The sequence below is a fragment of the Nicotiana tabacum genome, chromosome 7 (genome assembly GCF_000715075.1).
Source record: "Nicotiana tabacum cultivar K326 chromosome 7, ASM71507v2, whole genome shotgun sequence".
Classification (NCBI taxonomy): domain Eukaryota; kingdom Viridiplantae; phylum Streptophyta; class Magnoliopsida; order Solanales; family Solanaceae; genus Nicotiana; species Nicotiana tabacum.
This window is the reverse complement of record NC_134086.1, coordinates 164,009,653-164,025,444: the sequence shown is the minus strand read 5'-3', so window position 1 is coordinate 164,025,444 and position 15,792 is coordinate 164,009,653. Positions and strand designations below refer to the sequence as shown.

General features: G+C 31.3%; 3 protein-coding genes across 3 annotated transcripts; all 3 read right to left on the bottom strand.

The window, feature by feature from the left end:
* Positions 1-2,596: 2,596 nt before the first annotated feature.
* LOC107804684 (transcription factor bHLH25-like) lies at positions 2,597-6,133 on the bottom strand. The gene is made up of 5 exons (XM_016628610.2): positions 6,056-6,133; positions 5,914-5,961; positions 4,977-5,525; positions 3,819-4,199; positions 2,597-3,217 (listed from the first exon to the last, which is right to left on the bottom strand). The coding sequence occupies exons 3-5, from the start codon at positions 5,520-5,522 to the stop codon at positions 3,143-3,145; spliced, it is 1,002 nt and encodes a 333-aa protein (XP_016484096.1). The 5' UTR covers positions 5,523-5,525; positions 5,914-5,961; positions 6,056-6,133; the 3' UTR covers positions 2,597-3,142.
* Positions 6,134-10,135: 4,002 nt separating this feature from the next.
* On the bottom strand, positions 10,136-10,933 carry LOC107804683 (uncharacterized). The gene has a single exon (XM_016628609.2). The coding sequence runs from the start codon at positions 10,931-10,933 to the stop codon at positions 10,136-10,138; it is 798 nt and encodes a 265-aa protein (XP_016484095.2).
* Positions 10,934-12,213: 1,280 nt separating this feature from the next.
* On the bottom strand, positions 12,214-14,106 carry LOC142162405 (uncharacterized). The gene is made up of 3 exons (XM_075218755.1): positions 13,874-14,106; positions 12,925-13,036; positions 12,214-12,882 (listed from the first exon to the last, which is right to left on the bottom strand). The coding sequence occupies exons 1-3, from the start codon at positions 14,104-14,106 to the stop codon at positions 12,214-12,216; spliced, it is 1,014 nt and encodes a 337-aa protein (XP_075074856.1).
* Between the last annotated feature and the right edge of the window lie 1,686 nt (positions 14,107-15,792).

Genomic DNA, 15,792 nt, shown 5'->3' with positions numbered 1-15,792 from the left:
GTACACCGAAAGGAGCTTAATTATCCAATAGTACAAGTTTTTTCAAGCATTAGTCCAATTATTGCCTTGAACGTCATTAGCTACACCAACTACAAATATCATCTGTTTTATTTACATTTGCCTGAAAATGACAACAAAGAGCGACAATACCTTTAGCAACATGCTCTTTTATATATACGTAAGCAAGGTCTGACAATTTTAATAAACCTACTTTTTATAAAATGAAATAAAATCACGTATAAACCTTTACGTATCAAAATCCTTTTCCACTTTATTAATTTAGTCTCTACCTACATAATTGTCATTGCATAAACAAAAGTCGTGGAATCTTGATTGGTCAAGAAAGATTACGATATCTTGTGGGGACGCATTGTTGTACCAACTTTATTCCTAGCTAGTTTAGTTCAAGTTAGCTATAGTTTGAAAATGGATATATAAAGCAGAGACGGATCTAGGATTTTAGTTTCATGAATTCAATATTTAAATTTATGAGTTCATATCTACTATTTGTTGTAATTTTAATAATTTTTTAAATATAAATTTATGCTCGTGTCAAAAATATTGGGTTCAATTGAACAAGGTGGATCCGCCCCTTATCTAAAGGGGTTCAAATCCACTATTCCCATATCCACCCCACCTAAAAGATAATTTAAAACAGATAAATTTTATATTTTTTAAATGAGCAAACTGCCCATTTGTTGGCTGTCACAATCTGGCAAGTTAAGTTTAATCAGCATAACATAATGGTTACTTATTTATTTAGTATGGCAAATGTAACAAACAAGAAAACGTCGTCTGCAAATAAATTATTCAAATATATTTGTGACAATCAGAGCCCTTAAGAAAAAAAAAATATCAACGTTGGACTAATTGTATATTCTTGGTGGAGACATGAGATGAATAGCATAATACTGTTCAAATTTCGGCCGAAGCGTAGATGTCACGTATGTGCTCAGCCTGACGCAAGGTTTGTATGTAAGAAAAATATGTTTACATTAAATATTTTATTTATATTTAAATGAGTTTGATATAATAATTCATAAAAGTAAACTCAATTATAAGTGTGATAATTAGTTATTGAACCGAGTACTTTACGTGCTTGGTGAGTCTAGTATGGCGGTGAATGTAGGCTCCACCGGATGAAGCCCGTAATGGAAGGGTCCATCAGAGTTTCATTTATTGCAGCTAAATCGATCCCCTCTCCAGCCCTTATATAAACACACGATCAGAATTATTTCATATCTAATATATGTTGTATATGGTAGTCATCCCATTGACGCCGCCATATTGAAGAAATGGTAATAGAGAGGAAAGTTTAGTTCTTCGTCCATCCACGGTACACCTCAAATAGGTTTGAAATTGTTCTTGCTGATCCAAATTTGTTTTTTGCCCTAATATGATCATGTTTGATCTTCGGTTATATTATATCAATATTCTTATATTGTATTGTCATGGGAGGGCCAACGGAAAGGTAGAGACAGACCGAAGAAGTATTGGGAAGAAATGATTAGACAAGGTATGGCGTTGCTCCAGCTCACTAAGGACATGACCATGGATAGGAAGGTGTGGAGGTTGAGAATAAGGTAAAGGCTTAGGTGGCCGAGTGTTGTCCTCGTTTGTAGCAGTAGCTTTGATACACCACTTGGTGCCTTTCATGTTTTTTCCCGTACCCCTAGTCTTCTGTTACTACTTGTTGTTGTCTTGTGTTTTGGTTTTCTGATTGCATTACTTTTTGCTAGTTTCGTATTTTTGCTTTGGTTATCGATTCAGTTTGCCTTGTTATTGCCCCTCCCCTCTCCCCTTCCTGAACCAAGGGTCTTCCGGAAACAACCTCTCTGCTTTTTTAAAGGCAGGGGTAAGGTCTGCGTATGTTATTACACTAATATGTTGTTATTATTATTATTATTATTATTATTATTATTATTATTATTATTATATTGTATTTATATAAAAAAGAGCAATGCTATATTTGTTTAAATTTTCACAAGACCAAGGTTCACAAAAGAAGGTCATATTAATATTGATGAAACTATACATGATTTCTAACAAAATTAAAGTGCTGTAGTCCGACATTTCTCATAAAGTATAAAAGTTACTGATGTTATGATAATTAACTTTAATTCTTAGGTACCTTTAATTTCTATGAAAATAATCTTCCATCAATCTAATACAATATACTCTTTTATATTGAGTGACGCTCTAAAATAATAGTCATATTAAATCGGACCTAGAGAGTATTTTCCTTTCACCTTTTAAATTGGAACGTGATTCATACAACTCTCTTTACTTCATTTTTTATGCACTATTTTTGAATTAGTATAGTTCTTTAATTTCTTAGAAATAAATTCCTGCTATTCAAGCTTTGCAAATCATAGCCAAGCTCATATATCCGGATAAAATATTATATACCAAAAGAAAAAAGAAAAATGAGTTGTCAATGTATTGGTTGTAAACGCAGCAGTTTAGCTAGATGCAATTATATATTAATTCGTTTTCTAGAGGTAGAATAATATATATACAAGAATAACTTAATTAAAAGGGATAGTGCATTATAATTCATGAATTAACTTAAATACCAAAGAAGTAGGAGATAGAAAATAACGTGGTTTTATTCTGAATCATAAACCAAATGACATTACATAACAACGAAAGAGACCCTCCAAAAGATAATTAAAGAGGATCTCTAAAACATTGACAAAACACATAAATTAATGGAACAAAGCCTGTCTGCCTCTTCACCCCTAAAAAAAACTTTCTTGTCCCTTTCTCCGACCACTTGGTATTCGTTGAATTTCTCAACCTTCCTCGTGGAAAAATATGTATAAAGAAAAGAAAAAAGCCTAAGCCATAGGGTCATCTATGTTTACAACAGGTTGGATAAATTCACAACATGGTTAACAAATTAACCATGCAAAAAATATAAATAAAAAATCCTCCCTATAAAATTAATTAACCCCACGGCAAACAAGCTTAAAATTAATGGACATGGTTTTAAAGGGTGAAGTAGACCTCACAAGCCTAAATATCCAAGAAACATGAAAAAGATAATTAACAGTATTTCGGAAAATATTTTCACGGAAAATAATTTCCGTCATACCAAACACTCTAATTAAGAGAAATTGCGATAGACGATTCACAACCTTCACATAAACATTTTGAGAGCAGAGCGCAAATTCTTGACAAAATCCTGGACTGTCATTGCAAATTCCTCATCCATCTGCATGGAATTAAGACTTTTTAAGATTTTGGAATGAAAAAATGAACACAAAAATTAAATAGCCTTTCCATGGAGAAAGAGAAAATATTGACAAGAACAACAACACAAAAAAGTAATTAGGATTTAAGTTATATTCACCAACACTAAACTTTAATTGTTTTTACTACATTATCAATGTAGTTAATACAAGATAGTAGATTAGTTATCATTCTAATTAACAACTCCCTCCTTTCACTTTTAGTTGTCAAAGTATTCTAAAAATAAATTTTCATTTTTACTTGTCACTTTTCCCATATCAAGAGAAAAATAATTTATTTTTCTTGTTTTGCCCTTAGCATTAATAACTCATTCCAAATTATTTTTCAAATCCATTAAGACTACACATCAATTAATATGGTTACCATGGAAATTATGCACTTCTTTTTTTCTTAAGAGGTGTGCAAAGTCAATAATGAACAAGTAAAAATAAATGGAAGAAGTACCAGGTTACAAATGAATGTACAGAGATTTATTTATAATTAATTACCTTACACTAATTTTTGTGCAAATAATTTGTTTACTCTTGAATGCATATATAGAAATTAAACTCGAAATAATATACCTGAGCAATTATAGTTATGTCAAGAGCAGAAGTTCCAAAAGACAAGGCACAGGTATTGATGACTGATAGATGAAGTTTCTCAATTTCAGCTACTGTTTTGTCAACCAATCCTTTCTTTTTCTCACAGTGAATTCTAACTAAGACATCTTTCTCAGAAAATCTTGCTTCAATTTCTGGAAGTGGCTCATCAATTGGTAGAGTCCCACTTGAGTAGTTTTCATCTGAAGAAGAATTTTCACCATCTCCATAAAGTTCATATTTCTTAACAAATACAACAGACTCCACTGATTTTTTCTTTATTTGCTCCTCAAGTGTCTTCACTTTCTCTTGGAGTTGTTTCAAGTATTTTATAGCATCTCCTAGAACAGAAGCCTTGTCCATCTATTCACCAGATGAAAAAAAAATTAATATCAGTAGTTTATCAGAGCATTTAGAGGTGATAAAATTAACTCTTTTTTTTTTTTTTTTTTTTTTTAGTACAACCTGTCCAACTCTAATCAGGTTAAATTATGATCATTTTGTCGATTGAACCAAAATAACCCAACAATTCTTGGGTCAAGATGGTTTAACCCAAACGGGCTAAGTCAAAATGCTACAAAATATACAAAATCAAATTTAAAGATTTTTTTTTTTTTTTTTGTAAATATGAAAGAAATTAAGGTTATAATTTAAGAAAATCATATTAGATTTTACTATTTTTTTTAAAAAAGGAAGATAAATTATGTAATGTTGGACGGGTTGGATTATATCCCATTTTGAACTCTCCCATTTTCACCTAAGCAAACTTTGGACAGATCAGATCATGACTTATTTACTGATTTAACTCATTTTATCTTGCCCAAGTTTAACTAACCCATCCATTTGTCACTCCATGCAACAAAAAGATTAACTCATCCATTAATACATACTCTATCTGCTTCAAAAAGATTGTTTTAGTTTGACCTGACACAAACTTTAAAGAATGGAAGACTTTTAAGATATGTGGCCGGTCTTAAATAAGTCAAAGCATTGTGTGGCTTTAAAATTTTTGAAACTTATGGTATGAAATTTGTCATAGCATTTGTGTGGCTATAAATATTTCTTATTAAGGAAATATTGAAAGGCGTCAATCTTTTTGGAACAGACTAATAAGAAAATAGTAACAATCTTTTTGAATACCTTTTTGAGTCCAGGAATTAGAGCGGATAAAGCAATGAATCTTTGGCTGAGTTTTTCACGTCTTTTCCTCTCCGCAATAATGTGATCTTGAGCTTGTGTTAGTTTCCCATTTGTACTAACAGTACTCTTAGCTCCTTCATAATTAGCCTTAAACATGTAATTCTGATTAGCAAAAGAATCTTGAGAAACCAAATTCTGATGATCAGCTGCAAATGTTATACTGCTGTTGGATGACATAGTAGTCATTTCCTCTTTAGGTTTCACATTCGCAACTTGGTTAGTGTAATTATTTGAGTTGATCAAATTGGAGCTCAAAATATGATCATTTTCATAGGAATTATTCCAGCTCTGAATAGTTTTAGGATTTTTCAATGGCCTTTCATGATATATATTTTGGGACATTTCTGCAGGTCTCTTAAGGCCAAAATTTGGCTGAGAAATGAAAGATTCATGCAAATTTTCACCAAATGAAGCAGCTATTGATATTGCACTGAGCTCATCAAATGAGTTAATTGGCCACTGTTGATTAAAACCATGATATTCCATTTCCTGCAACACAAACATATATATATCAAATCTAGGTCCAAACTTCGACTATATATAATCTTGAAAAACTCACGAAAATTAGTATGCGTTTGGACAAAAAAATTGTAATTTTCGAAAAAAAGTAGTATTTGGAGTAAGTTGAGAAATGAAGATGTTTAAAATTTAAAATTATGTTTGGGCATACATTTTATTTAAAAATATATTGCAGTTTTGTGAGTGGGGAAAAAAATTAAAAAAATTTGAATGGTTTTTGAAAAACTCATTTTCGAAAAATATACAAAAACTTACAAAATTTCATGGACAAATACGTTTTTGAAAGAAAAAATCGAGAAAAGAAAAAAAAATCTATGAATTAACGGGTCCTTAATTAAACAGCATAGAAGTATCTTACAAGTATTCCAAGTTTCTTGAAAATTCCCAGAAGCAAAGTGTTGAATTCCTGAAAAAGATCAAAATTAAAGAAGCAAATTAATATATGAAATGGGTAGTCATAAAAGTAGAATATATAAGGGTTTAAGGAACTGAGGACTTACTTTTAATTAAGAAAAAGGACAAAGCTTATCTTTTACCAATCTCAAACTCCTCTACTTTTGGAGACTTTTTGCTGCCATTTGTACTATTTTCTTCCCCATATATATAAGTGTCACTATCTCCATTTTCTTCTGTCTTCACGAGGTGGTTGATGTGAACCGGCTTTAATTTGTGGCATTAAAATATAGTAATAATAATTATAATTCAAACCATTGGGTGTGAAAATAAAAATTTGCAAGTAGATCTTAAGTGGTAGCTTTTAAGCTGGTGAAAGCTAGGATTTATTTAATCTGCTTTTTTGTCTTATTTGGAGTTTCTAAGACTTTTAGGGCTACTATATATGAATAATGATAATGCTTCTAGTATTTCTATAAATTTTCCTATTATATTCCTCCACCTGGCCATTGACAATTTAAAAGTGGAAAAACTTAATAGTACAACAAATTAAGTTGTATATTTTCTCCATAATGTTCCCACAACCTGTGTCATCATCCTAAAAAATCATCCTCCAGATTTCGCGGGACTTTGATAAGAACCTTTGACTATAATAAAGAACATGGAATTAACCTAATATATATTAATTAAGCACATGTACGGGCTTCTAAAAATAAGCTGGAAAAGTATAGTATAATTGGAGGAAAAGATCCTATTCGTTCATGGGAGACACAGCAACCCTATCCTGTCGTATATATACGCCAACAATATGGAGTATTAATTAATATTAGTACTAGTGATAATATGTTGTGCACGTATGAATTAAGATATTCTAGAACTTTTCTTGAAATAGCACTTTCTTCTTTACTATTTCTTATATTGATACTTACCGACCACATATACCGAAAGAAAGATAAGTATTTGGACGCGGAAAAGAATTTTATACATACACTTTGTTCCATATGTTTTCGGTTGTTACGGGGTTGCATCAAGGATCTGCGCTCAACCTATTTCTATTTGCCCTGGTGATGGATGCACTGACTCATCATATTCAAGGGGAGGTGTCATAGTGTATAGTATTTGCTGATGACATAGTTCTGATTGATGAGACACGAGGCGACATCAATGAGAGGCTGGAGGCACTACAACACAATATATCTATAGCTACAAAATCTTAGCTACGAATTTAAAAATCATGGCTAATAAAAAATTAGAATTTCCTGGCTATTTACAAATTCGTAAAATTTGCTAGCCACAAAAATTAAATTGGTAAAGCTAATTCCTCATTTTTGCTATAATTGATAACAATCATAGCAATAACTATCTAAATAACTACAAATTTTTTGCTACAATAAAGTTGCGCAGCTAATCATAAGTTTTTGCCATGCATTAAAAGTTATTGTAGCAATAGTAACTTTTTAGCTACAATAAGTTATTTAAAATAAAATATTGTAGCTAAAGAAATACATTTGCTTCAAATTATAAAAAGTTGTGGCAATAATATAGCTACTGATTTATTGCTATGACAAAATTTTGTAGCTAATTGTTAGTTTTTGCCACAAACTGAAAGTTACCGTAGCAAAGGTAACCTTTTAACCATACTAAATTATTTAAAATAAAATATGATAGCTAAATAAATATTTGTGCTTTAAGTCCTGAAAATGCGCGGTAATAGTTGGCTTAGTAACTACCATTATTTGTCATTATGGAATAACTAGCCACAAATTTATTGCTATGATAAAATTTTGGTAGCTAGTTATTAGATTTTGTCACGAGTTGAATCCTACTATAGTAATAATAATCTTTTGGGCATATTAAATTATTCGGAAAAATCTAATGAGTATTTTTGCTTCAAGTTATAAAGAAAATAAAAATAGTTGGCTTGAATAAATGAAAATGGTTGCCAGGATAAAAATATGAATATTGCTCAATTACGAAAAATCATGACAAGTGTTGTCCAACACTATTATGTAATGAAAAGTTAATGTCAAATGTAACAGTTACATTTTTCTTAAATATAGGAAAATAGTAATTGTATATGATAATGGAAGAAAATAGTAATTGTATATGAAATTAAAGAATTATTTAACATTCAAATAACTAAGATTAAAATACAAAATTATTCTTCATTCTCAAATAGTAGATCATTTGTTACCTCCTTATAGCAGCAAACTTATCAATTGACTTCTTAGATTTATCAAACTCATATTTTATTTTATTGCAATTGTTGTTAATTATATAATTTTTTATGTAAATTTAAATTATTATTAATAGTTGTAGATATTTATTTATGTATTTACTTTATTATTTTTAAATAAGTGTACTTACATTTTCTAAAAGAAGTATTCATATTGAAGACCTTACATTTTTGTATTCTTTTCTTTATCATTTGTTTTTTGTGAATTTATTTATGTAAGGTAAAAGTTCTTATCAAACTATCTTCTACAATTTTTTTAAATCAAATTTGGTTTATTAATATTTTTATTTGGTATTTTAGTTCTTTAGTTACTACAGTAGTGGACCCATAATTTTTATTATTGGGTGTCAGTCTTTAAATAAGTAAATACTCGAAGAAGTCAAGAATGTATATGTATATATGTATATCTATTGACAAATCGAATAGGGTACATTAATGGTTTTACAAACACAAATTATTTTTTTTTGCTTTTTGATAATATAATTAAGATCATAGTATAATTATAATTAATTATTTAAAATTGGATGAGCTAATATGAAGAATTTGAATTAACGAAAAATAATTATTTCCTTTAATGTTGCGAATAAATAATTAAGCCTTTGAATTAACTAATTAACAAGAATTAATTTAATTATTTTTCGTATTCATCATATAAGTAAAATTATTTTCAAATTGACAAATTGAATAGGGTACATTAATGATTGTACATTAATGGTTTTACAAACACAAATTATTTTTTTTTGCTTTTTGATAATATAATTAAGATCATAGTATAATTATAATTAATTATTTAAAATTGGATGAGCTAATATGAAGAATTTGAATTAACGAAAAATAATTATTTCCTTTAATGTTGCGAATAAATAATTAAGCCTTTGAATTAACTAATTAACAAGAATTAATTTAATTATTTTTCGTATTCATCATATAAGTAAAATTATTTCCAAATTGACAAATTGAATAGGATACATAAATTTGTTTTGATAAGAATAGCATTAGCATATGGAAAAATTAGTTATAATAGTATTAAGAGTCAAATTCGTAAAAAAACAAACTTGAAGCAATCGAGTTTGTTTTCATGAGTTAACTGCTTTACTTCCATTTTCGGTTTTTTCTATTATTATTATTATTATTATTATTATTATTATTATTATTATTATTATTATTATTATTATTATTATTATATAAATAACAACTTCCCTTATGTTCTATATTAAATTATTTGATGTAAAAAATTATAAGTCATTTAGGCGTTACGTTTTCCCTAATCAATTTTTTCTATGAGCATAACACCAACCTCTTCATTCCCATAAATCATAATGGAAGAGATTTTTTTTAAAATTTATTTTATTTGACAAATCTTTGTTGATAATAGTATTTACATATTTTTTAATTATTTTCATTATTAGATCATAGAAATAACAATATTCTTTTATAAGATATTTCTATAGAAGTCCTCAAAAACTATAATAAGGCATCTAAAAACTTTTATGAAAAGAATTCTTTTTTCATTGAGCCGGCTAAATAAAATATTTAGTAGTCATCATTTTCAAGAACTTATACATTTTTTGTTAATTTTATTTTAAAAGTCAAACACATTGTTTATTAACTTTTAGTATTTTTTTTAAAAAAGTATATTTTATTGATATAGGAGCGCGTACCCTAAGACTAGTATTATTGAAATATGAACGTATAACAAAACAAACAATATCATCCAAATGAAAAAGCGGTAAAGAAAAAAATATTTTACAATATCTTTAATTCATGCAAATAGTGGTTTTTTTCTATTTTAGTTAAACGTAACTACTCTTTTGGTTTTTTTATTTGGTAATTAACTTCTTTTGTATTAATCACCAAAGATCAGTCTTTACAAATTCATAGTCTAGCATAAAACTCTGTTGACTATCTCATCATCAACTAATATACTGGATTGCAAAATAGTTATACTAAGCTACTCTACTATCAAAATTTGCTGCATTTGTTTTCTAGCTCTAGGAACTACTGTAACATTACATATATAAGCTATTTCTCGTGCTAAAACTTCACTGCTACGATATATCTGTTCAAAAATATGTGTATTCCTTTCCATCCATAATGCATATGAAGCTTCAGTAACCACCATTCTGAAAATGCTGGCCCTACTTGACTTTCCTTTGGCTTTGTTGATGATCCATTGAAGATGTTGATCCCAGTTGTGATTATTCGATTGATCTTCTTGAATCCACCTCATTACTTGTTTCCACAACATTACTGCATATGAGCATAACAAAAAGAGGTGATCTCTTGTCTCCACATGTCCTTGGCATAACACACATTGTTGGTTAATGTTCAATCCCCAGTTAACTAACCTGTCCTTGGTAGGTAATCTTCCTTGTAGTAGTAACCATAAGTTGAAGACAGTCTTTCGACGAGCAGAGTTCTGGAATAGCAGATTCTTCCAACTTACTCTTGGTAGATCTCCTAATAGTTGTAAGTATAGTTGTCTGATGGTGCCAATGTGATCATTTGAACTTTGAGCTTGTTGCAGAATATCTCTTGAAGCAATTATCCTCCTGACCATCCAACTAGCCTGCTTTGGAATTGGCATGTCCTTCAGTTGTTGTTGTTTAACATAGTAGGCATTAATCCATTTGATCCATAGTTTGTCTTCTTTATGAGCTAAATCCCAGCACACTTTTGCAATTGTTGTCTTGTTCCATAGAAGAAGGTTGATGAGGTTCAGACCACCAACAGATTTAGGAGTACACATTCTCTCCCAAGACACATATGCTTTCTTAGTGATAGTGTTGCTACCATACCATATATAGCTTCTACATAAAGCCTCAATCATCTTCAGCACTTTAACTGGAAAGATAAACAACTCAGCCCAGTAGGCTTGGATGCCAAAAATAACAAATTGAACTAGGTGCACTATGATAGCTTCTTAGCAGTCCATGAGGAGATCTTGGCTATGATCCTATCAATTAAAGTTTGCCATTGGATCAAATCAATTTCCTTAGTGGATAAAGGAATGCCTAAGTATTTAAATGGTAGCTCTCCTTGTACAAATCCAAGATGATCTAGAATCTGTTTCTTCACTTCCTGCTTCACTCCACCAAAGTAAACTGAGCTTTTACCTAGGTTAGCTTGTAGTTCTGAGGCCTCAGAGATTTGAGAGAAATACTGGTACATAGCAACAATGGAAGGTAGGTCTCCTCTTAAAAATAGAAGGAGGTCATCAGCAAAGTGAGTTATGCCCAGTTTTTTGCACCTGGGATGGTATTGAAATTTGGCCTCTTTTCCCAACTCAGCAAGTGATCTACTCAAATATTCCATTACAATTGCAAATAAGAAAGGAGAGATAAGATCTCCTTGTCTAAGTCCCTTATCAGCCTCAAAAGGTTCAGTAGATTCTCCATTTACAAGAACAGTATAGCTAACTGTTTTAATACACTCCATAATCCATTTAATGAATCTGGCAGGGAAGCCAATCTCCTCCATCACCTGTTGTAGAAAAATCCATTCCACTGAGTCATATGTTTTCTGGAGATCAATTTTAATCATGCATCTAGGAGATATATGGGCTCTAGTATAGGATTTGACTAACTAGATATATGGGCTCTAGTATAGGATTTTACTAACTCATGAGCTAGGATTACATTATCAGCTATCTTTCTGCCAAGAACAAAACCAACTTGGGCTTTACATATTATACTTGGCATGACCTTTTGTAGTTTGGCAGCTAAGATTTTGGATATCATTTTTTACAACACTGAACAACAAGCAATTGGTCTGTATTCCTTGATTGTGGTGGGCTTAGAAACTTTAGGTACTAGAGTAATGATGGAAGAATTCATTGGTTTATACATCTTGGCAGTTAAAAAGAACTCTTTAATAGCTTCTTTGACTTGGCTGCTGATGATACTCCAGGCCTTCTTGAAAAAATAGCATTATAACCATCAATCCCTGGAGCTTTATCATCTCCAATGGCTTTAAGACTCTCCAGAATTTCTTGATCAGTTACTTTTGCACATAGTTCCATTTTTTATGTTAAGATAGAATAGGACCATTATACATATATAATTTATTTATGGCAGGAAGTGATTTAGCTGTTGAGCCCATGAGTGCCTTGTAGAATCCCAGGATCTCCCTTTTAATAGCTGCAGGATCAGTTACCCTATCTCCTAGACCATTTGTAATTTCTGTAATCTGTTTTCTTTGTGATCTTTCTTTCATAACTGCAGTGAAATACTTGGTGTTAGAATCACCTAGTTGAATCCATTTTGCTCTTGCTTTATGCTGCAACACACTTTCTTCAATTAGAGACCACTTTTCAAGGTTGAGTAATGTCTCTTTCTCCTTATGTAGTAAGCCATCAGAATAAATACTTGCAAGCTGCTCTTGTATTTCTTTCAATTCCAATCTAGCCTTTTCAATCCTCTGAGTAATGTCCTTGAAATCCTTAGCATTTAAAGCCTTTAGAGGAGCTTTCAATGCTTTAAGCTTAATCCATATTGTTTTTAGAGAACCAAAATTATTTGAAGAGTTCCAGATAGATGACACAATCTGATGGAAATCTTCATGAGTAGCCCATACATTAAAGAACCTAAAAGGGGCCTTTCCTTTCCAAGAAGAAGCTGCTAGAGTCAATACCGCAGGATTATGATCAGAAATTTGAGGTAGATCATATGTTGTCTCCACATGGCTCCAAGTCATCATCTACTCATAGTTGCCAAAAACTCTGTCTAACATGCTACATACCCTATCATCTCCAGGTTGTTTATTTGTCCAAGTATAGTACTCTCCTTTCCAAGGAAATTCTGTTAATCCTATTTGCAGAAGATAACAGCCAAATTCTTGAATCTCTGAGTAACTAATAGGATTACAAGATAGTCTGTCATTAGGATATAAAACTGCATTAAAATTTCCTGCAACTAACCATGGACTTGTGATACTTGTTGAAATTTGTTGCAAATTCTCCCCTAGTGATCTTCTTTGCTTTATCCCATTGAAACCATAAACAATAGTGAGATAGCAATCTATATCCCTCCCTTATACTTCTTACTAGACAATGAATCATTTGAGGATCATCATTAAGTCCAGTAACAGTAAGATGATTAGCATCCCATAGTATCCATATCCTACCATTTCTAGCTTCATTATAATTAGCTAGCATACTCATCCAGGAACAAGAAATTTTGAAATTCTTTGAGCATTATTTTCTTTTACCTTAGTTTTCACTAATCCTACTAACTTTATTTTATTGCATCTAATATACTCCCTAACTTCCTTCTGTTTATACCTTTTATTTACACCTATAATATTCCAGAATAACCACTTCATTGTTGATTGCTTGTTCTACCTCTATCCTCAAGTGGCACTTCATATTTGCTATTGGACACTGCTTCAAATCTATTTCTCACAGGAATGGGGGACATGGGAGGAAAATTAATGAGGTTCAATTCTGGGCTTTGGACTGTTTTTCCTTTATCTTCCTGCCTTTCAACATTTGGAACCATACTTGGTAGGTCACAGCTTTCCTTAGAACTCTAAACATCAGTTACCTTATTAACAGTAACTTGTGATTCAGCTGGGGCTGTTTCTCTTTGAACAGGTAGGTACTGGGGCCTTGGTTCTCCATTCCTATGTATTTTTAGTTTTCTTCACTTAGTTAGGTTGTTGTGTAACATGTCTCACTTAGCTTGAGCACCTGTGTCCTACTATTTGACACTTCTCACAATAAGCAGGTTTCCAATCATAAGTAACACTTTGCAAGAATTTCTTCCCAATTGGATCCATCACCCACACTTCACTTGGCAGCTCTTTGGTAACATTAATCTCAATAAGCATCTGAGCATAGGAGACTCTAGTTTGCTTGGTTGTGCACTCATCAACAAAAATAGGTCTTCCAAACACACTGGCTATCCTGCTCAATGATCTCATTCCCCAACAAGACATAGGAAGCTTGGAAAATTTAACTCATAGTAGGATAACAGTAGAAAATTCCTCAGTGAAATCAAAATCAGGGGTCCACGACTTCAGAATTATAGGTCTATTAGCTATAGAATAAGGTCCAACACATAGAATTTCATGAGCATCTTCCATAGTTTTGAATCTGATTATGTAGTAGCCTTCATCGTGATATAATGGATATGGTTCTTGGACATGTGACCAATGTAAGTTGATGTATCTCTTCCTCTTCCACCTCTAATTTGTCTAATTGAACTATAGGCTGTCTATCTACAATTAGCAGTGGAATATAAGATAGTGACATACCATTTGTAGCAAATCTATTCTTATGAAAAAGCATTGCCCATGAATGTTTAGATTCTTCTGTTTTTTTGTTTGTTACCACTGGTTCCACTGGTTTTTCTGCTGAGTTGACTTGAATCTGCTCTGGATGTTGCATGGTTACTGTTTCATTGGTTGAAACTTTCATCGGATCTGGTACTGCTTCAATTGGTGCTGGAGATGCTAGATCCAGCTTCTTAGAGACATAAGACTGGTGCGAAGTTGAGCCAATTGAACATGCAGTACCTCCAGTAGATGGATCTATGCTCTGAACTGAAGCTAGTGGAGTGGTTAATGGAGCTTCTTTCTCCATTAATGGTTGCTTAATTGTCGTCAGTAGGTTCTCTAATGTTGTTAGCGGGTATTTACAGGGTCGTCCTCTACCTCTGCCTCTTCCTTTCGCCATGGATACAAGCTTGGCGTACGTTTAACTAACGTGCGCCGAGAGCATTTTGAGAAGGAAGCATTTTGAGTGTCAAACTTAATATTCTTTTGGTTTATTGTAGGTACTTTTTCTACCTTTATTTGAATTTATGGTATTGTATTAAGAAGTAAAATAAAGCAAAATATATAGAAAAAGAAACACAAACTAAATCCCTAAACCAAAACCTAAACTTTCTCTATCTTAGCCGCTACTCTCCTCCCCCACTTTCTTATTTCTTTCATTGACCTTTAGTAGTTGGCATTTCAAGGTTGCGAGAAAGACAGAAGGATCAATAAGAGTGTATCCCGATTGCGATCTCTATTTATGGACAAAAATTTTAACTTTTTGGTTCGTCTCTTCCCTGGTAAGCTCATTTCTCTATATTATAGTATTTTTGAATCTTCTTATGCCTACTTGAGTTTTGGGCTTTTAGTTTAATTTTACGGGTTATCCCAGCAATTTGATAGATATTATGCCTTATTTTTTGATAAGTAGTGAGTGAAATTATAAAGATTTGATAGATTTTATGCCTTACACCTAATTGACTTGAGTTTCTATTTCAATTGTTTGTTTTTGATTTATAGGATGCTCAAGAGAAGAGTGCCTTTGAGAAACTTTATTATCTTCTAATGCCAAATTGTAAATCTGTTTTTCTTCATATTTTTAATTTTATGATGTTTATTTAAATGCTTTTTTTCCTTCTATGATGAAACAAGTTTAGTTTTTTTTTTAATCTGATACATGACTAAGTTTTTCTTATTCTATGATTCATTAAATTTTTAATTATTAATTGTAAATGCATCTAACGGGTATATGTTCTGATAATTCAAATATAAATTTCTCACAAGATCATTTTATTTTATATTTCAGTCGTGATAATGGAGAGTGATTCATATATTCCTGGATGCATAAAG

Excerpts from the sequence above, each read along its gene's own strand:
- LOC107804684 (XM_016628610.2), bottom strand. The coding sequence starts at position 5,522 with ATGGAATATCATGGTTTTAATCAACAGTGGCCAATTAACTCATTTGAT. Across the intron at positions 4,200-4,976 it reads TAATTCCTGGACTCAAAAAG|ATGGACAAGGCTTCTGTTCT; the intron begins GTATTCAAAAAG and ends TCTGGTGAATAG. Across the intron at positions 3,218-3,818 it reads ACATAACTATAATTGCTCAG|ATGGATGAGGAATTTGCAAT; the intron begins GTATATTATTTC and ends AATTCCATGCAG.
- LOC107804683 (XM_016628609.2), bottom strand. The coding sequence starts at position 10,933 with ATGTGTACTCCTAAATCTGTTGGTGGTCTGAACCTCATCAACCTTCTT.
- LOC142162405 (XM_075218755.1), bottom strand. The coding sequence starts at position 14,106 with ATGAGATCATTGAGCAGGATAGCCAGTGTGTTTGGAAGACCTATTTTT. Across the intron at positions 13,037-13,873 it reads TGTCAAATAGTAGGACACAG|TTACTCAGAGATTCAAGAAT; the intron begins GTGCTCAAGCTA and ends TAATCCTATTAG. Across the intron at positions 12,883-12,924 it reads AACAACCTGGAGATGATAGG|ATGATGACTTGGAGCCATGT; the intron begins GTATGTAGCATG and ends AACTATGAGTAG.